At 46.0% G+C, this 21,360-nt stretch overlaps 1 protein-coding gene across 1 annotated transcript; it reads right to left on the bottom strand.

The window, feature by feature from the left end:
* Positions 1–433: 433 nt before the first annotated feature.
* FAM98B (family with sequence similarity 98 member B) lies at positions 434–19,478 on the bottom strand. The gene is made up of 8 exons (XM_066630944.1): positions 19,381–19,478; positions 15,115–15,263; positions 12,136–12,270; positions 10,427–10,611; positions 8,520–8,600; positions 7,817–7,933; positions 4,584–4,751; positions 434–1,685 (listed from the first exon to the last, which is right to left on the bottom strand). The coding sequence occupies exons 1-8, from the start codon at positions 19,443–19,445 to the stop codon at positions 1,347–1,349; spliced, it is 1,239 nt and encodes a 412-aa protein (XP_066487041.1). The 5' UTR covers positions 19,446–19,478; the 3' UTR covers positions 434–1,346.
* Positions 19,479–21,360: the final 1,882 nt, after the last annotated feature.

Here is a 21,360-nt window from a genome sequence, read left to right as displayed (position 1 = left end):
TGCTTTTGAACAGGCTGCTATTTGCAGAGTATGAAACAAGTAGGTTGAGGGCTACCTAGTTCTGGGGTCTCCAAACCCTGGCCAGCGGCCAGTCTCTATCTGGCCCGTGGCCAGCCTCTTGTCCCCTGAAAGTCCCTGGTCCACTTTGCCAAACACGACTGGAACTATGCTCTGGTTGCATCTGGAGGGTGTTCTAAGGGCCAGAGACGTTGAATGAATCAGCCCATTCATTCATTCATTTATTCACACATCTAAGTTCCATCTCTAATTTAATTATATAAATTTTATAATTAAATTTTTTTTTGGGCCCTCAAAACTGTGCCAGACATTTGATGCAGCCCTCTGGCCAAAAAGTTTGGAGACCCCTGACCTAGTTAGTGTGAGAATTTCTGGAAAAGGGTCCTGGAGTAATTCTTATGAAATGTCCCATTTCTCCTATGAGGGTGGCATTTTCTCACTGCAATCTCACTGTATATACAAACAGTGCAGGCTGCTGCCATCTGCATTTTCATGGAAAACTCTTTAGAGTTCTATTTTTAACCAGAAATGCATATTCCAGCTGGTGAGGCCATATTTTTCCATAAGCATTTTGAGAAGACAGAAGGCCAATTCTAGCTTTTGCATTATTTGTAAAAGGCAATAACTGATATCTGAACACTTAAAAAAAAAGTCATTTTTAATTCCTACTTCTGGAATTTGTTCTATTAAATAACAATCCAGATCCAGAACAATCCAGACTAAGGTACATATCAGTGTCAACAGTAATTGCGACTTCTTTAATACATCAGATTTTTTCACTTGACAAAAATCATTTTAGGGCCATTCCATATATGACAAGTTTGCTACTTGGATGTCATTCAGCACAGAAGGTTGCATATATACAACACAAATTCTCCACCAATCAGGGCTTCCAACAACATAAAACGGCATTAGGTGGCACAAGTGTAGAGGTCATGCAGTTTCATTAAACGGGAGTAGTATTTGTGTAGGAAATCTATCCTGTGCGTAACAGTTAATTGTAAACCAAGGGCCCAATCCTATCCAACTTCCCAGTGCCGATGTGGCAGCAATGCATCCTCGAAGGAAGGGAACAAACATTCCCTTATCTTGAGAAGGCTTCCATGACTGCTCCCCCACCATAGGATACCGTCTATGCTCTGTTGGCACAGCTGCATCAAAGCTGGAAAGTTGGATAGAAAATCCTAAATGTAGTAATTTATCAATAAAGAGGACCTACACAGCTCAGACACCATGATGCTAAGTCTGCTATAATTTATTCTGGGCCTCCTGCACCCAGTAAACAGGAAGCATCCATTAGTGGCATTACCTTATGTCCATTAAAGGCATCAATATCTCCTGTACCCTCCTCCCCTACCACCATATGACTCTCCATATCCACCTCTCCCACTGTACCCTGACCTTCCACCATACTCTCCCCTCCCTTGGAAACCACTGCCTCCCCTCCAGCCACCACCACCGCCCCCTCCTCTACCCCCACCACCTCCACCCCAGCCACCTCTGCCACCACCCCCTCCTCCCCCTCTGCCACCACCCCCTCCTCCCCAACCCCCTCTTCCTCCTCTTCCACCACCATCCTGTCTCTTCTGCCAGGGGGGCATCTCAGGAGGTGGTGGGTCAATTTCTGTTGGTCTACCTCCACGATCCGGTACTCTGCCCATCAAGACCTTGAAAAGAAACAAAATAATCTGGTAAGATTATATTTCCCCTGTGGACCTCTGGCATGCTATTGTAGTATAGAGGCAATCACAATCGTCATATGTTCAGCCAAAAGAGCAGAAGTCATAACCCATCAACGTACAATCATGCTATGCTTTTAAAAAAGCTGAAAAAGCAAAATACTGATATACAGTTCTTTGACACACACAAAAAGTCATAATAGATGCACAGTGCAAAGATAATGTCATGCCTGAAGAGAAAATACTCGTGTGTGCTCTGGGGGAAAGGCAGGAGAGAAGAAGCCCAGATCAAAGAGTTCAGGCTATCATCATCTGGAGATCCAACCAATGGTCTGAGACTAGCATGCACTTTTATTCTGTCTTTTATAACTTTCCTTTCATTATCAAAAACGTCAGCACACTTGACACACACTACATGGTAGCAACCCTGTATTTGCTACAGTCATCCCTGGTTCCATGACAGGGCTGCCTATTTCAGACACATAGCAAGAAACTTGCATTTGCCAAACACATGGAGGTAAGCATTTTTAGAGGTACATGCAAGATACTTTGTGCGTTCCTATCAATCTGTAGTGTGTGAAGACATCCTGTGAGGTTGGAGTATAGCTGCAGTGCTTGAAAGTGCTACACAGGCAGGTGCCCTGTCCCAGTGGTTCTGCCTGAGCCCCTCATTGATAGTGCGCACTGCTCACTGATGGTGAACAGCATGCCATTGCAAGACCAGCTCTTGGGAATCTAGGAAACGTCCTTAATAATAAGTTGGGCCCATTGGTCTACCAAGCTCAGTACTGTCAACATTAGCTGACAGTGGCTCTCCAAGGTTTCAGACTGGAATTCGTCCTCTGTCATACCCGGAGATGCTGCCAGGGACTGAAGCTTGGACCTTCTGCACGCAAAACATGTGCTCTATCACTAAGCTACGAACCCTTCCCTAAAAACTCTTAAATTCTTATCCCCCAGTAGCAACAGTGTAGCCAGAGGGGGACAGCGCGATAAATACTGCAGGCACCGCATAAGCAGCCCCTCCCACTCACCGTCAGAGCCATTTTGGGCATAGACGGCAATGCGCAGGCCTGTGCGTTGCAGTCTATGCCTGGAATGGCTCTGACGGTGAGTGGGAGGGGCTGCTTATGCAGCGTATTGCAGCACCTGCAGTACTTACCATGTCACCCTCCCTCTGGCTACCCTACTGGCCAGAAGAGCAAGATATAACTATTTTAAATACATCAAATTAATTGAAATGCGCGTACACCGCTTGCAGGATTCCATTTCTAGCATGCTTTCTATGCTGGCCAATGACCAACTGTGGCGCTTAAGGCACAATCCTGACTGTGCCCTAGATCCGTGCAAGTCTCTTTGCGCCAGCCTCCTGATGTCACAGAAGTGCCGTAAGGCACTTCTGCGATGACTTGGGAGCAGGCTGCACTGGCGGAAGGACACACACCGAACTGCTACAACCAAATCCAACCCCGGACCGGGTAGGTCAACACCGGCCTGGGAAGGCCAGCCCAGGGACTTGGGGTGGCAGAGGGAGGGTGGGAAAGAGGCATTCTGGGGCGGCCCAGGGGTGGCACGGGGCTCAGGAGGGGGTGGGGTCAGGATCCAGCACTTGTGCTGGATTCTAACCCTGATCCCAGGCAGCCTGGAACAGCTCCGGACTGGCCGGATCAGCGCCACCTCTTTAAGTGCTGCAGATCCAAGTATTATTATTATTTTTATTATTAATCACATTTTTATACCGCCCTTCCTCCAAAGAGCTCAGGATGGTGTACATGGCTGTTCCCCTCCTTTTTTCCTCACAACAACCCTGTGAGGTAGGTTAGGCTGAAAGTGACTGGCCCAAGGTCACCCAGGATGCCTCGTGGCTGAGGGGGGATTTGAACCTAGATCTTCCAGGTCTGAGTCCACCACCCAAACCACTACACCACCCTGGCTCCCATTGGGGCTGCTATGGTGTTACGCGGAGTAGGGGGAATGCATTCCCCTTGCCCCTGGCTGAGCTGCAACCAGCACCATCCCCACGTTGGATACAGGGCAGGCCAGCGAGCCTCCCCGTTCCTGTGCGGGTTAGGACTCGGCTGCCTGTCAGTTGACTCTCACAGTAGCCATGCAATTTAGGATTGTGTGAACAGGTACTAAATGCTATGCCCATGGTGGACTGGAACAACGGAGAAGATTTGAATCAGATGTACAATAATTCGTTTCCCATTAGTTAGGAGGAAATCACCTCCCCTTCACATGAAAGCAGTTATGGAAATAGTAACACTTTTTTGTACAAAAAAATTGCTTCCTTGCTTTTTATGTCCTCTTTTAAAATCTGGCTGAAGGTTTTCTGATCTGTTTTTTCCCCCAATTCTGGCAACAGAAGCTTTTTCCTTGATCTGAGAGAAGCCACAGACAACACAGTTCTGCCAGTTCTTGAACTCTCTCTACACCTTTTATACTTTCCATTTCAGGTCATCTTACAGTGTGTCAATTACATCTGATCCTTAAAAATCCTCCCAGGATAAATCTCTTCCAGTGCCAAAAGTGTTGCATAGGAAACACATTATTCTGGTGCTTGAACCCAATCAGACACTCTGAAATTAAGCAGAGCTGTCAACTGCAGCTCTAGGCATACGGTCAGCAAACAGCAGTAATGAGGCCTCCCAGATGGCACAAGTGTCTGCAGTATTTCTTTTCAGGCTTGCTAAAGAATTGCAACAAACGGCCGAAGTGGTTCAGATTCCAATTGGTAGCTTTCTTTCTATTTCCAGAGAAAGCAAACATTAAGGCAGCCTACATATTAAATGTGTTATATAAAAATGTGGATACATACTGGAACAGGTTACTGATGGCTGGGCCAGCAAAATACTAGAATTGTCGTTGTTTTCAAGAAAAGCTTACCTTATTGACCGCGCAAACTGTCTTCTCCCGTGTAGACCCACTACTTGTTCTCATGATCTTTGATAAGTCTTCTCGAGCAGCCAGAAGATGGGCTAATGAAATAGTTGATTTAGGAGAGAGCCCGTAACGTTTGGGTTGATAAATTCTTGCAATATCATCTGTTTTCACCTAAAAAGAATAGACTTTACAATGGTGGAAATGCTTAAAAAGAAAGGAGTCGGGATTTATGTCTAATACTAGACATATAGTATAATGCTAGTATCATATTTTGCATATAATGCAAAATGCTAGTTACCATTCTGTAGTTCAGTATCACTTAAAAAAAACCCCAAATACAGGCATGCACCACTTAACAACCTTCTGCTTAATGATGGACCGCATATACAACAGTGGTCAAAGCACAACAAAGAGGCTCTTAAGGCAAAAAAGAGACAATCTGTCTCCAGTAGACTGTGCAGCCAGCAAGCGTGCGGCAGGAAGTGTCTGCTTACACAACAAAGGCACTAGATTGGGCTGAATGTTCACTTAATGACCAAATCGCATCACAACAGGGATCAGAGAACGTATTCCTGTTGTTAAGTAGTGCACACCTGCAGTACACACAAATTACCGTCTAGCCAAAATTGTGTTGTTGTTGAAGGTATCTGAATGATACCACATAACACAGTGATCTTCAACGTTTTTCATCTCACGGCACACTGACAAGGTACTAAAATGGACAACGCACACCACCAGGTTTTTGACAATTGACAAGGCACACCATGCTGCCAGTGGGGGCTCACATCTCCCACTGGCCCTATTAAGAACATAAGAACATGAGAACAGCCCCACTGGATCAGGCCATACGCCTATCTAGTCCAGTTTCCTGTATCTCACAGTGGCCCACCAAATGCCCCAGAGAGCACACCAGATAACAAGAGACCTCATCCTGGTGCCCTCCCTTACATCTGGCATTCTGACATAGCCCATTTCTAAAACCAGGAGGTTGCACATACACATCATGGCTTGTAACCCAAAATGGATTTTTCCTCCAGAAACTTGTTCAATCCCCTTTTAAAGGCGTCCAGGCCAGATGCCATCACCACATCCTGTGGCAAGGAGTTCCACAGACCTGAGTAAAGAAATATTTTCTTTTGTTTGTGCTAACCCTCCCAACACTCAATTTTAGTGGATGTCCCCTGGTTCTGGTACTATGTGAGAGCGTAAAGAGCATCTCTCTAGCCACTTTATCTTTCCCATGCATAATTTTGTATGTCTCAATCATGCCCCACTAGTCCCAAAACATTCCCCAGTGCCTAACGAATCTAAACCCCTCCTCCCTACACCTCCGTCTCATCCACGCATTGAGACCCCTGATCTCCGCCTGCCTAGCTGGCCCTGCGCGTGGAACAGGTAGCACTTCCAAGAACGCTACCTTTGTGGTCCTGGCTTTCAGCTTCCTACCTAATAGCCTAAATTTGGCCTCCAGGAACTCCTGGCTACACTTGCCCACGTTGTTGGTGCCGACATGCACCACAACTGCTACCTCCTCCCCAGCACTGTCTACCAGCCTGTCTAGACGAGAAGTGATGTCCGCAACCTTCGCACCAGGCAGGCAAGTTGCCATGCGATCCTCACATCTGTCGCAAACCCTCCTTTCTATGTTTCTGATAATCGAATCCCCCACTACAAGAAGCCCCCGACCCCCCTCCTGCCGAGGAGTATCCTGAGTGCGTTTGGATACGGGCCCATCCCCTGGAGAAGGGGTCCCCCCCATGGGGATTGTTTCCCTCCTCTCTAGGATGACGTCCTCCAGCCCACCCGGGCAGCTGAGGAGCTGCGCACCTGAGGGTGGGACGAAGCCTGATCATCTCTGGAAGGCTTCCCATGGTCCTTCTCTGCCTGCCTCTGCTTCTCCAGGTCGGCCACCAAGGGAGTGGACACGTTCCCCGAGACCCTGGAGCTCCTTGCTCCGAGGACACACCCATGACTTAAGCCCCAGAGGCATATAGTCAGACATGTTACACTCGATGCAAAACACTGGATAGCCCCCACCTTGCTGCTGGCTGTCTGACTGCATAGCTTTTTTTTGTTGTTTTTATTTAGGGGTACTTAAAAAACCCTACACTGGTTTGCTGCCCCTTTTCTCAAGGGAAGAGAAGGGAGGTGTCTGGGGCCCTGACTTCCTCACCCTGCTGCTGAACTCGCACAGATGCTAAACTCGCGGTGCCTTACCTGGCACTTTGTTCCAAAGGCACTGGGTTTCCCAGAGGCCATGCACGCTTCTGCAGAGAGGCTCACAAGGTGGCAGGCACTAGCTTTATACCCCTAGCTAGCTCCTCCTCCCTCCCTCCTTGCTGACTGAAAGGGGGTTGGTCTTCCCAGGTGAGATTACAAAAGCTCAGGAAGACAAAAGGCTGCTGATGGGCCTAATCCACTCTGCAGGCTCCTGAATGGGTTGTTTGGATTAGCCTAATGGGGCTCTTATCAACTCCTAAAGGTCAATGACTATGCTAAATTGCCCTGTCTGGTTGGGAACTGGCACTTCCTAGGACTAGGTTCTTACCCTCCTAATTCAGTTCTCTTAGGCTGGACAGTTTTTTTAACCTCAAGCTAGTTTTTATTTGAGTTTGTTTGTTTATTTATTTATTGCTCTCACTTAGATCCTGTGTCCCAGTTAATAAATGACCTTCCCCCAAATTCCTGTGGCACACCTGAGGACCACTCGCAACACACCAGTGTGCCAAGGCACAGTGGTTGAAAATGGCTGACATAACAGGTAGTCTGAGAGTAGCAGGTAAACTGAATGCCTGAGGTCAGAATATTCTTTTAAGCCTTTGCTGCTCCCACTGACAAAGAGGCAATCCATTTTCCAGTTTATGAAGTGGCTTGCCTCTTCAGCTACCAGAGCTAATGAAGAAGCCACTTAAAAAAAAATGCATTTCCACAGTTCTTGACTGAATGTAGATATATTTTTGGGAATTAGTACTTATAATAGAAAATACACGAAACATATCCAATACTTATAACATTTTGTTAAAATCAGAAAAAAAATACTTATGAAGATTTCTTTCAAAGAATATCAGCCAAAACCTTCAGGGGAAAATGAAATGGCAATGGACGCAGGAGAGATTTCAGCAGCTGAGATTCTCTCTCTTTTGTACAATATAAAACAACTTGGGGAAATATGTTCACAAATTGCTCATTGGCAATAAACCTGCTTGGGGAACAACACCAGGCTCAAATCTGTTTACCTTTGCTCTTTCCGACCATCCAAAGGACTGTATGGTTACATCTAAGCGTTTCATTAACATACGTCGGCGGCATTCATATTCACTGAGAAGGGCGTCATTGATTTTTTCCAACCTTTCCTACAGTATTGGAACACAAAACAACTGAGTGGCATCGTAAACTACAGAAATAAGAACAGCCCTGCTGGATCAGGTGCAGGGCCCATCTAATCCAGCTTCCTGTATCTCACAGTGGCCCACCAGATGTCTTAGAGAGCACACAAGATCACAAGATACTTTTTTTTCTCTGTAAACCGCTTTGTGAACTTTTAGTTGAAAAGCGGTATATAAATACTGTTAATAATAATAATTCTGGCACTGTTTACCCCCGCAACCCCCAATAGAGACTGCACTTGGGTTTAACTCGGGCCACTTTATCAAACGCAAGTGACCAATTTTTAATGCATGAAGCCTACTGATCACACCTTCCCTCCCTTGCCAGTCTGGGGTAGGCAAAAAAACAGATTTTAAAAAAATCTTAAAATACAAAATAAAGCATGAGAGTTCTTTAACTGCTGGTTTGACAAAAATGTTCCTTAATTACACAAAGATAAAATCTGTACCAAACTGATGGAAGAATACGTTGCATTTTACAGCAAATAAAGAGTAGCAATTAAGTAACAGCATACATTTCACCCACTAAATAAGGAAAAAAAATCGAAATTACCGTTTGCTCTGGATTCAAAGAACTTTTCAGCAGAGATTTGCCTACAAAAGTATTTGGAATTTTGGATAAAACATCCTTAACCTGAAAAAAAGAAAAATGCATGATCCTTAACAAATACTTCCCCATTTCTGCATCTTTGAATAGCTGCACTAAAATAAGAGAGAAGTTGACTCATCATAAGAACTAAAGGACCAAGTCACATGTACAAGCTGGTTGCCTTTTCTCTGCTCCTACAATCAGTCCCTCACATTTGGAAGAAGGAGGGATTACCAGGGGAAATATACAGTTGGTTCAAAAGCACAGCACATTCTTTATTATTTCTCTGCTGCTGCAAGAAGCCACATACAGCCACAGCATGAGCAAGTGGGTGGTGACACTGACAGATGGTTGCAGGGGACTTCATGTGTGACTGTTGCTCTTGCTAAAAGCAATAGCTGCTGGCCATTTACCACCTTGAGGGCTTCATCCTAGGCTCCTGCATGAATGCCCAGGACAGAGGCATGTCCAGTTGAAATTGTTACCTTTGTGAAATTGCTCCCATAATAAACAGAAATCACAGCAAAGTGTCCTGCACAGTGGCAGTTCACCATCTGTTTGCACATTGCATTTTTCCACAAGATCACATGCCTGGAGAAGGTCAAGAGCACGGCCACACATGCATAAAAAGGACACAGTAAGTTTGCATACACACCTCACAAGTGTCAATTTGCTATTTCATATAAAAAGGATTTCAGCATAAAGGATAGCATCCCGACTAGTGTTTCTGCCATGCGAGATCTCTCCTGCAAATAGAAGGTCCTTCTGTGCATGAAGAGAGTGTTAAATTTGTGCAGGGACCACTTCCACTTGCTCAAGGGCCTTTTACAGAAGGCTTCCCAATTGCAGAAACACTAGCTGGAATGCTACCCAAAGTGTTTTCTTCTCTATGTAATTGTAGGCAATTCTGAACATCTCTGGGCACCACACACTGATGAAGAGTGTAATTTTAGTGTTACTAATGAACCAGGAGATGATAGATATAACCAGAAATTCCTGCAGTCAGTGAAGCTGAAAATGTATGGTTACAACCATAGGAACTGCAACAACACCACAGAAAATCATGAACCCATGGAAAATCATCACATCTCATGTGGGGAAGAAAGCATGTCTAAAGCAATCTTCAGATTGCACTGGCAAACAGTTAATTGCATGACTCAAACTTACCAAGTTAAAGACATGCAATATTCTATAGTACTTGGGGTAATCATTTAAATTAGCTTGCATCCTAAGAAAATCCATCATGACTAGCTACTAAGATCAGTGAGGCAAGTTAGTAATAACTAACTTGAGTTTCATTAATTTCAATGCAACTTAGGAATCTGAGGCTGCAATCCTATACACACTTACCTAGGAGTAAAGCCCATTGAACTCAACAGGCTCTTTTCTGAGTAGATATGTACAGAATTGTGCTGTGAATTTTCTTAGGAACAGAACACCCATTACATCAGTGCTTCCCAAACTCACCTGGCCCGTGACACCCTTGTTGAGCTCCGGACCTGGAAGTAAGTGGTGATGATGTACTGATTTGATGACATCACTGCCAATTACTTATGGGTTGTACTGAAAAAAGCCTCAAAAATAGCATAAAGAACTGGAGGGAGAGTGGGTGGGTCCTTCTGTAGCTCCACAGATAGCCCAGACCACTGCTCCGGACTTCCATGCAGTGATCCAGGGCATTGTGTCCAACTCGTGCTGCCAAGCAGCTTGGCCAGCATGCATCCTGTGATGCCCCTGGAAGTGTGGCACAATACCCACTTTGGAACCTCTACATAAGTAGTAAAACTCTGAATATGGAAAAAGTTGGACCTTTGAATTTAGTGAACCACACTGACATGTATGGTGTTCAAATGTACAAATGCAAGCCGTACCTTTGATTCTATTTTGCTTAATAAGACTGGAATGTCAGAAGATGAAGTTGATGACTCTGGCAGCTCCAATGCATCACAGATCGTTTGAATTTCTTGATGAACTTCATTATTCTTTGCTGAGTGAGAAGCTTTACATTGTTTGACCTGCAGTATCCGCAAAGTCTGAAGTTCAGAACTTAAAAATACTAAAGGGGGGAGTACAGAAAGAGAGAGAGATAAAAGCACTTAAGAAAACCGGGGACTATTTTGCTTGGGTTTCAGTGAATACACAAGTAAGATGAATGCTACAGCAATACTGGAGGAATAAATATGAAAATAGTTGTGTGCCGCTTAACGATAGGGATGCAGACCGGCACCCCTGTCATCAAGTGGGACTTGATACTATGCAAAGCCTCTGAAGGTGAGGGGAAGTTCTGTTCCCCTCACTTCTGTAGGATTTTCTGAGCCTCCCAGAGGCAGCGCATGCCTCTGTGAGACTCCGAATGCCGGAACTGTGTGAGCAAAGCGACTTCCTGTTTCCTCCAGGAGACTGGAAAGCATGTCTCTCATGCGATTGGGGCATTCTGAGCCTTGCAGAGGCAGCATATGGACGCACGCTGCCTCTGGGAGGCTCCGAAAAGCCTCCGGAGGCAAGGGGAGCAGAGTTCCCCTCAGCTTTGGAGGCTTAGGGGGTGCAAACTCCTGACCAGCTGCAGCCATTGTATATGCAACCTGTTGCTGGCCAGAAGGTCAATAAGGGGGCACGCACCTATAAAAATACAATATAAAAATGAGCAGGAATCTAGTGTGTCTAGATTATAGAATTCTGTTTCTAGAATCTAGAAACAGAAGTTTCCTGAAACTGGGGGGCAGTCACAGAGACCTTCTTAAGGTGAGGGAATTTTTGTTCCCTTACCTCAGAGCTGCATTGCCCACACATCGGTGATGGAAAGTTGGTTAGGACTACACCCTGAAACAGCTAAGTTTAGGGAATCCTCATTAAGAAATTCACATTCTCATTTAGTCTGCTGGTGTTTTTTTTTTCCCCTGAGAGGAAATAATCTGTTGATGACAGTTCTTCATGCAGCTGTGTATGAAGGCAATCAGGTGGAGAAAGGCAAGTATGAACCAGGCTAAGCACAGTTCTCCACTCTAACCAGTGACAGTGATCATAGAAACGGTTACTGGGTGATCCCAGGAACAGCCCAGCTGACACAACTTCCTGTGTGCAGCCATATATACACGTACACTACTGAATAGAGGAGTTCAGCAATGAGGAACAACACTGCAACTTTTGGACCTGACATGGAGATAGCCAGGATGGTGCAGTGGTTTGGGAGCTGGACTCAGAACTGGACTATCCAGGTTCAAATCCCCACTCAGCTGTCAAGCTTCCTGTGTGACCTTGGGTCAGTTCCTAACTCTCAGCCTCACCTATCTCACAGAGTGGTTGGAAGGACCAAAGGAGGGGAGGCACCATGTACGCCACCCTGAGTTCCTTGGAGGAAGGGCAGTATAAACATGTGAAAAAAATTAAAGTAACTGGGCTGTAAAGCACTTTGCACAGAGGCTCTGTATGCTTAGATCTGCGGTCAGGGCTTATATTCTTGCAAGTCAAATGGTTTGATGCAGGCCTCATAATGTCAGAAAAAAGGGGACCTCTTATTCCCCAAGGACACCAAAAATGTGCACAGATAATACTACAAACAGAAATACCATTGTTAACTTACACAGGACTTTAAGACAGTCTTCTTTCTTTTTAAACCGATCTTTAATATCTCCGGACACAAGTGCTGAATATGGGCATGCCAGTTCTTTTAAAAACCCACTCATCTCGAGCTGCAAACTTTCAACATCTTCATCACCTTTAAAACAAGGGGAAGAAGGAAAGAGACTGTTTTTTCATCCTTTCATTGAGAGATGCCTGGTGCAATTATCAGATTTACTCCTTTGGCCATTTCCTATCTTTCTCCTGCCAAATCCCATGGTTCCCCCAACCCTCTGGAGTAGGTCTTCAAGGGTGCAGAGGACTGCAGTGGAGACTTGGGAGTTTGAGAAATGGAGAAAGGTCTGAAGAATTCTTTTGCACAAGCTTTCTTCTAAAAAGATACAACTTTTTTACCCTTTCTTTTTAAGAAGGCGTTCCAAGCCCTAAATCATTTCACAGTGCTGTTCATGTAGCCTCAATAGACAACACTGAACTACATCAGTTGGCATAAAGCAGCTTCACACATTCACATGAAGAAAACCATAGGGGAAAATTAACACCTTCATGTGTGTAGCAGCGCAATGCTGCTATGGGAAACAACCAAGGCTTCTGGGGCCTTGTTGTTTGGTGGGAGTGCAGAGGCACTGAGAAAGTTTAGACTATGAACAGGAACAGCGAGGCGCAGAGCAATGAATGAGAGCCGGGAGACAGTCATTCAGAGGGTTGATGCAGGAAGAGCTGAGCCGGAAGTAGGACGGTATGAGATCGAGAAAGAAGTCTGTCCTCCCGGCTAGCTTCCTCAGACTTTTATTCATTCTCAAAACACATGATGCAAAGCTATGCAATAGGGAAAATTACTGAAGGTTGCTAAGATTATACTGGCTGCCTACTAGCTAGTTCTAGCTTGACCACAATACACATTCCTGAGATATGATTCTGTTGTTCACAGCACTGGGTTCAGAGTCATCACCAAGGCCAAGAGTTTGCTCTTGCTGCGCAGGCGCAGAATGTGTTCTGCTGTTGCCACATATGCCAAGGCATCTCAAAACCTAGTGCTTGTGCATTCTATATTTACTACAATGTGAGACTGCAACAGTCTGCCTCATGCTGTTACCTGTTCTCCCTTGTCGGAGGTGTTCAAGCAGAGGCTGGACAGCCACATGCAAAGGATGCTGTTATAGTTGCCTGCACTAACTTAACTCCAACAACCTTTATTGGCATCATACATAATAAATACATGATCATAAATATAACCCACAAATAAAATAAACACAGAAGTTACCACATGGGAAATGCTCACACAAACATGCCAGTCAGGGCTGCCTTGGGCTGTTAGAAATTAAAACTTTTACAAGAAACTCGGCAACAAGCATCGTCGAGCCTGCACTAAGAAGGGGGTTGAACTAGATGACCTCCAAGGTCCCTTCCAACCCTATGATTCATGCCTTGTTGGCAAGCTTCCAGGAGCATCTGGCTAGCTGCTTTTGAGAAACAAAAAACCCCAGACCTGACCAATGGTGGTTTTGGCCAGAAAGGCAATTTTTATATTTCTTTTTTTGCTTTTACAGAGGCACAAGATGAATGTGATATAACACACCTGTGCATTATCACTGTACATCTAGCTCCTATCTAACACCTGGCAGTGCTTACCTGTGACATGACATCACGGCACTCCACATTTCCTCATGGGTCAACAGCAGTAAATGAAGGAGTGTGAGTGCCAGGGAAATGCACTATGTGAAGTATTATTATTATTATTAACAGTATTAACAGTCAAACAAGAAAAACTATTTCTAGATGCTCAGGAGCATAGAGGTGAGAGCAAAACCCACAGCTGCAATTTTTTCAGCAGATGCACATTTTCCATCACATTAAGGGTCCAAGATGAGGCGCAGAGATAACAGAATCCAGGTAAGGACCAATATGTTCAGGGCCTTGCTTTGACTAAGTGCATCTTTTTCCTTGAAACTCTCACACTTCCAGAAGCTTTGAGTTGTCACTGAGAAAGGTCAATCAGCTAGACATTTTTGACTGAAACGTTCAGTACTGAATCGAGAATACATTTTTAGAAGCTCCAAATCAGCTCACTGTTTTGTTAGATTCACATTTTTCTGCCCTTATGCAAGGAAAGCAATTTGTACTTGAGAATATAAATGCAGAACTGACAATCCCAGAACCTGCTCTTCCTTGACAGCTTCCTTCCTCAGCAAGCCCAGCCAAGAAGCAACCTGATGGGCTTGCACCAGCAGCATATGGAGGTGTAAGCCCATCACCCCGAGACTGCCACCATCTCCCAGTAGCCCACCACCGACGTAAGCCACACTAATTGCTCCCAACCACTAAAAATGAGCGGAGGTAGACAATCTGTTTCCTTATTGTGGTTCACTGCACAGTGTAGCACCTTAGTTTTTTTTGGGGGGGGGGGGGGTTGTTTTACAGCAGAGGTGGCAGCAAAAGTCCCAAAGGCAGTCCTGGTCACATAGCTCCTGCTCCCTACCAGTTTCTTGGAAAATATAGCTTCTTTTGCCTGTCTCTCTAGGATTAGCGGCTTCTCCTTCACCACACATATAAGACCTTCCTGCGCTTTTGATCACTGAACCGCTTTTGTGGCTATGTGTGATTAAAGTTGTTCAAGTGCAAAGAAGGAGCTTTTCAATGCATAGTCAACTGTTCGATGCAGAAACCCTCACTGGATTAACTAGTTTGGGCACCAGTTCAGTTCATCTCCCTACAATGTGGTTACACGATTATCAGGAGGCAACTCTCTCCCACTGACAAAGTCACAAAACAGTTAGATTGTAAAAGCTTTAGAACAATTTCTGTTTTGCTTCTTCTGTGATGAGCCAACCCATACAGTGGTGTGTCAAACATTATTGCACAAAAACCATCTACTGCAATTTTATTTCCAACACAGAAATGCAAGTTCATGATCTTATAAATTCTGAGTTTGCTGGGACAGAACTGATATGTAAAGACAAAAGCCCAAGTAGCATGGATGTACCAGCTGTTGATGAGATGCTTTCTTCGAGGTCACACAAGGGTTGTATTTGGGAACTTAACCAGATGCAAAGCTCACAGAAGTCTCGAGACGCCAGACCACTTTCTGCTGCTTTATCGAGGGCATCTTCATCTAGAAGAGGACCTTTGTAGCTAGAGGGAGTCAAACAGAATACAAAATATATAACCTAACAAGCACAGCAGTTAATGAATGCTATATTTATTCAGAGGGAAAGATGGGATATAAATTCATGTACTAAATTAAGTAAAATGGTTTAAAAGTAGGAAAGATGTTCATTGTGAGATCTATTCAGCCATTAATAAATATTCCTTGAAAGCTGCTGTACTGTATTATGAGAAGATATTTGTGAGAATTAAGCCAAACTGAATCTTACATAATTCATGTTGTTTACCCATCTTGGAAATGTTTAATGTAAACAGAGCTTCATTATGGATATGTTCTAGTGACAACAAATCTGTACAATATGTAGGGAAGGAGCATTTAATTTAAAATCCTGCTTCTTAACATTATTTTGCTTATTGATGATAAAAGACTGTCTGAAAAACCTCCATGTTGCTTCTCACTATTGTGCCAGGGGCTCCCTCCACCTGATTTTGGCAACCAAAATAAATTAAATAAGTAGCTGCATTATGCTGCAATTTGAAATCAGTTTCACTTTCAGATTCTCATCCTTATGAGACCAAAGCCAGAAAACCAATATTTGCTTCCAAAGACATCAGGACACAGTTGGAAACTACAAAGCAGCAACAGAAACAAAAGACAGATTTATAGTTGATTCTCAGCAATGCTACCAGAGTCTGTACCTATTACTGAATACAGCTAGACAGTCTGAGAAAGTCTAGTCTCCTTACTTCATTAATGGACTTTCATTCATTTCCCATTTTTTTTGCCAAAACATGTGTTCAATCCAAACTGCTTGAAGTACTACACTAAGAGGCGGGTGAAAATGGACTTCATTTTGTGGACTTTGGTGTTTTCTAAATAGTAGTATGTGTTTTTATTCCAAGGACTCATTTTTATAAATTATAACCGCTTTAAACGTGTACTAGGTAGATGATATAGGTGGTGTAGTGTCACCTATAGCAGATGCAGCCACCTGTAGCCACCTATAGTCACCTGTAGCAGATGCAGCCACAAGCATGTAGAAGTGTTTGAGAATATGTAGGTGTTAAGAGAATGGTGTTTTGTTTTGTTTTTTTGCACATTTTGAGGTTTTTTGTTTTTACAAATACGAGAAGTGTTATGTGTTTTTATCTCATTATCACAGAAACCCCCCCCCCCCACTCTATCAGGAGTGGACAACTCACTATGCACTGGAACACTTTCTAAGTGCCACACACCAAATTACCATATAGCTTATTTTAATGTGCAGCCCAATCTTATACTTCCCTAGCACCCAGAGCTACAGCGTGCCAAAATGCTGACCACTGTATCCTATGGGGCCAGGGAAGCAGTGCCAGGTCTCCGCAGGGTAAGGGAACAAATGTTCCCTTATCCCTTCGTAGTTGGCAACCTTCAGTCTCGAAAGACTATGGTCTCGCACTCTGAATGGTGGTTCTGGAACAGCGTCTAGTGTGGCTGAAAAGGCCAATTCGGGAGTGACAATCCCTTCCACACTGGGAGCAAGTGCAGTCTGTCCCTGGTCTGTCTCCCTGGCTATGGGCCTTCCTTCTTTGCCTCAGACTGTTGGCCAAGTGTCTCTTCAAACTGGGAAAGGCCATGCTGCACAGCCTGCCTCCAAGCGGGCCGCTCAGAGGCCAGGGTTTCCCACTTGTTGAGGTCCACTCCTAAGGCCTTCAGATCCCTCTTGCAGATGTCCTTGTATCGCAGCTGTGGTCTACCTGCAGGGCGCTTTCCTTGCACAAGTTCTCCATAGAGGAGATCCTTTGGGATCCGGCCAAAGGCCTTATCCCTTATAATCTCATATAACTTATCCCTTATAACCCAGGTAATCTCAATGGATCTCCTCAGATCTGCAACTGCTACTGAGCGGACGCAGAACCGAGAACACTCGTGTCGGGTTTCCCGGCCTGGGAGGAGGGTTAGGATACGGTGGCAAAGCCTGTGGCCATCTTTGACCCCCTTCTGGGTGCACTCCACCCTCCCAGTTCTGCCCTCCCTCACCCAAAAAAGCCCAGCCACTGGCCAGCAGTCATACTCACTGCCAGGAGCTCTGGTGGCACACTGGTTGCACTGGTGCTGGTGGAGCACTGGCGCTGCAGCCCATAGGATTGGACCCTAAGTCAACTGGCCAGGGGAGTCCCTCCTGGGGGCTGTGGCCTGCTGCCAAAGCTGCTGCCAAGTCAGTGGGGCCACCCAGTGGCCAGCCTTGCGCAAGGCCTACTGTGGCACTACTCAAGTGGTGCACCAGCCAGCTCTTCCACTGGTATGTTCAAAATTCTCAACATAAAAAGCAGCAGGTGTCATGCTGCAAACTGGCCAACCCTAACTATACTGTCTCACCCAGTGTGTGATTAGAAGAATTTGGGACAAGTTCGGGACATGGGTTTGTCTTGCCCACTGACTGGTGGGTCACAGAAGGGACCCCCAAGCCCCCTGTCGCAATCTGAGAGATGCTTGAGGGGAACTGTCTGATGCTGAACAGACAAAGGGTGCTGAGCAAACCAGGATAAAAGGAGAACAAAAGAACCTAAGAAGAGCCCAGCTAAATCAGGCCAATCTAATCCATCAAGAGACCTGCATCTCTCCCTGGTGCCCTCCCTTGCACCTGGCATTCAGAGGTAGCCTACTTCTGAAATCAGGAGGTTGCACATACCCATCATGGCAGGTAAGCTGTGGTGCATCTGTCCACTCTTAGAAGCGTCCAGGTCAGATGGCATCACCACATCCTGTGGCAAGGAGTTCCACAGCCTAGTGACACGCTGGGCAAAGCAAACTTTTTTTTTGTCAGTCCTAACTCTTCCGACACTCAATGCTAGTGGACGTTCCCTGGTTCTAGTGTTATGTGAGAGGGAAAAGAACATCCCTCTATCCACCACCATATCCTGTGGCAAGGAGTTCCACAGACGAATTACATGTTGGGTAAATAATACTTTCTTTAGTCTGTTCAAACTTTCCTGACACTCAGTTTTAGTGGATGGTCCCTGGTTCTGGTGCTGGGTGAGAGGGATATAATTTTGCACATGTCAGTCATGTTCCCTCTAGGCCAGATGACATCACCACATCCTGTGGCAAGGAGTTCCACAGACTAACTACATGCTGGGTAAAGAAATATTTTCTTTTGTCTGTCCTGACTCTCCCAACATGCACTTTTAGTGGATGTCCCCTGGTTCTGGTGTTATGTGAGAGGGAAAAGAGCAATCTCTCTGTCCATTCTAACACCTTATTATGCTGTGGCAAGGAGTTCCACAGACATGCACTTTTAGTGGATGTCCCCTGATTCTGGTGTTACATGAGAGGGAAAAAGAACAATCTCTCTACCCACTCTAACACCTTATGCTGTGGCAAGGAGTTCCACAGACATGCACTTTTAATAGATATCCCATGGTTCTGGTGTTATGCAAGAGGGAAAAAGTGCATCTCTCTATCACCATATGCTGTGGCAAGGAGTTCCACAGACATGCACTTTTAATAGCTGTCCCATGGTTCTGGTGTTATGCAAGAGGGAAAAAGTGCATCTCTCTATCACCATATGCTGTGGCAAGGAGTTCCACAGACACACTTTTAATGGATGCCTCCTTGGTTCTGGTGCTGTGAGAGAAGAACATCCCTCAATCCACTCTATCCATCCTCTATCCAATCCATAATTTCGGACATCTCAATCATGTTCCTCTAGGTCAGATGTCATCCTCACAACCTGTGGCAAGGAGTTCCACACTCACTTAGTGGATGCCCCCTGATTCTGGTGTTGCAAGGGAGGGCGGAGAGAGAAGAACATTCCTCTATCCACTTTACCCATCCCCTGCATAATTTTGTATGCCTCAACCATGCTCCCTCTTGTCCAAAAGTCATTACCACATCCTGTGGCAAGGAGTTCCAGACTCGTGAGAGGGAAAAACACCCATTGTACCCACTCCCTGCATACTTTTGTGCGTGCCAGTCATGCTCCCCCTTGGCCAGATGTCATCACCACATCCTGTGGCAGGGGGTTCCGCAGACTGACCCCCACCTGCGCAGCTCTCAGAGGCTCCTCACCCAACCGCCTGGCCCTGAAGGGGCACCAGCCGGGGACTCCCAGGCAGGAGTACAGCAGCTGCCGCTGCAGGAGGCCCGGGGCAGCCCACTCACCCCAGCGCCTCCAGGGCGTCCAGTACATCCGCCTCCATCCGCAGGTCCCGCGCCTGCTCCTTCATGGCGGCCCCTGCGCTGCTCTGGCCCCGCCCCCGCTCGGTGCCCCACTCAAAGCAGCCCGGCCGCCCCCCTCAGTGTCCCGCTCAAAGCGGCCCCGCTGGCCACGCCCCCTCTCGATGACGCAACACAAGCGGCCCCGCCCCCACCCAGTATCCCGCTCAAAGCGGCTCAGACACCCCGCTGGCCACGGCCCCTCTCGATGACGCAACAAAAGCGGCCCCGCCTCCCCGCTGGCCCCGCCCCCGCTCTGTTTCCCACTCAAAGCGGTCCGGCCGCCCCGCTGGCCCCGCTCCGCCCGGTGTCACACTCAAAGCGATCCGGCCGACCCCGCTTCCCGCACGTTGGGCTCCTAGAGCAGCGCTGTCCGGGCAGAGCCCCTCCAGGCAGAGTCAGCCATGGCGAGGAGGCGCCTTCCTCCCTTCTTCTTCCTCTCTCCCCCCCCCCACCAGCAGCACTGGCCACTGAGCAGCGCACACAACGCCTCATGGGGATGACTCTACTGCACTGTGGAAGCCTGTGGAACGCCCTGCCACAGGACGTGGTGGTGTCTGGCCTGGACGCCTCAAAAGGGAATTGCACAGACTTCTGGAGGGAAAGTCCATTGCTGGTCACAAGCTGTGATGGGTACAGACTTCGTGTTCTTGCTGGGAAGCCTGTGGAACTCCCTGCCACAGGATGTGGTGATGGCGTCTGGCCTGGACGCCTTACAAAGGGGATGCCTTCAAAGGGGATCTGGAGGGAAAGTCCATCACGTCATGAGCCGTGATGGGTATGGACTTTGCATTCCTGCTGGGAACTCTGTGGAACTCCTTGCCACTGGATGTGGTGATAGCACCTTACCTAGATACCTTTCAAAGGGGATTGGACAGATTTCTGGAGGAAAAGTCCATCGCAGGTCACAAGCCAGGATGGTTACGAACTTCATGTTCCCGCTGGGAAGTCTGTGGAACTCCTTGCCACAAGATGTGATGATGGCATCTGGCCTAGACGTCTTTAAAAGGGAATTGGACAGAATTCTGAGAGCGACCAAAATGATTACTGGGCTGAGGCACCTCTCTTAAGAGGAAAGGCTACAATTTTGTGGCTCTTCAGTCTGGAAAAGAGGCACCTGAGAGGAGACATGATTGAGACATACAAAATTATGCAGGGGAGGATAGAGTGGATAGAGAAATGCTCTTTTCCCTCTGACACAACACCGGAACCTGTTAGGGTGTCATGCACTAAAATTGTCAGGAGATTTAGGACAGATAAAAGAAAATAATTCTTTACCCAGCATTTAATTAGTCTGTGGAACTTCTTGCCACAGGAAGTTGTGATGGTATCTTGCCTAGAAGCCTTTAAGAGAGGATTGGAAAAATTTCTGGAGGAAAGGTCCATCACAGGTTACCAGTCATGACAGGTATATGCAAGTTCCTGACTTTAGAAGTGGGTTACCTCGGAATGCCAGATGCAAAGAGGGGCACCAGGATGCCCTCTTTTTGTCTCATGTGTTCCCTGAGGCATCTGGTAGACCACATGAAGCTGGAGTAGATGAACCTGACTATAATTTTGTCTGATTTTATGTGAGGCCAGATCCTGAAAAATAACGTACCAGTAATGGTGAATAAATGTACAGTCTCTAATTTCTTAAAAATTTAGTAAAAGATCATAAGAGGCATTTTTATTTATTAACTTTTTAAATTCTGGTCTTCACAACCTCTTTTGTAAACACTATCAGAGTAAGTGCATTGTAAACATCATACTGGCAGCACCATTAATCAAATCCTTTTTTATAGTGCCTGGTGTGTTAAACCAAAGGCTCTACATACAGCATACAACACATAACTGGGAGTGTGCAGTTCAATTCACAGCAGAGAGACAAGCAACAAGAACTGAGTGTGAGCAAGCTCAGCTACACCTGGTTGCAACTGATTTACT

The sequence above is a fragment of the Tiliqua scincoides genome, chromosome 1 (genome assembly GCF_035046505.1).
Source record: "Tiliqua scincoides isolate rTilSci1 chromosome 1, rTilSci1.hap2, whole genome shotgun sequence".
In the NCBI taxonomy this organism is placed as follows: domain Eukaryota; kingdom Metazoa; phylum Chordata; class Lepidosauria; order Squamata; family Scincidae; genus Tiliqua; species Tiliqua scincoides.
Note: the sequence above shows the minus strand (reverse complement) of the source record. Positions and strands in the feature narration are given on the sequence as shown.

What these genes read in the sequence shown, in the direction of transcription:
- FAM98B (XM_066630944.1), bottom strand. Translation starts at nt 19,445, where the DNA reads ATGAAGGAGCAGGCGCGGGACCTGCGGATGGAGGCGGATGTACTGGAC. An exon ending in GACGCCCTGGAGGCGCTGGG is followed by an intron (nt 15,264 to 19,380) that starts GTGAGTGGGCTG and finishes GACTCCCTCTAG; the next exon opens with CTACAAAGGTCCTCTTCTAG. An exon ending in CTTTGAATCCAGAGCAAACG is followed by an intron (nt 7,934 to 8,519) that starts GTAATTTCGATT and finishes CCAATACTGTAG; the next exon opens with GAAAGGTTGGAAAAAATCAA.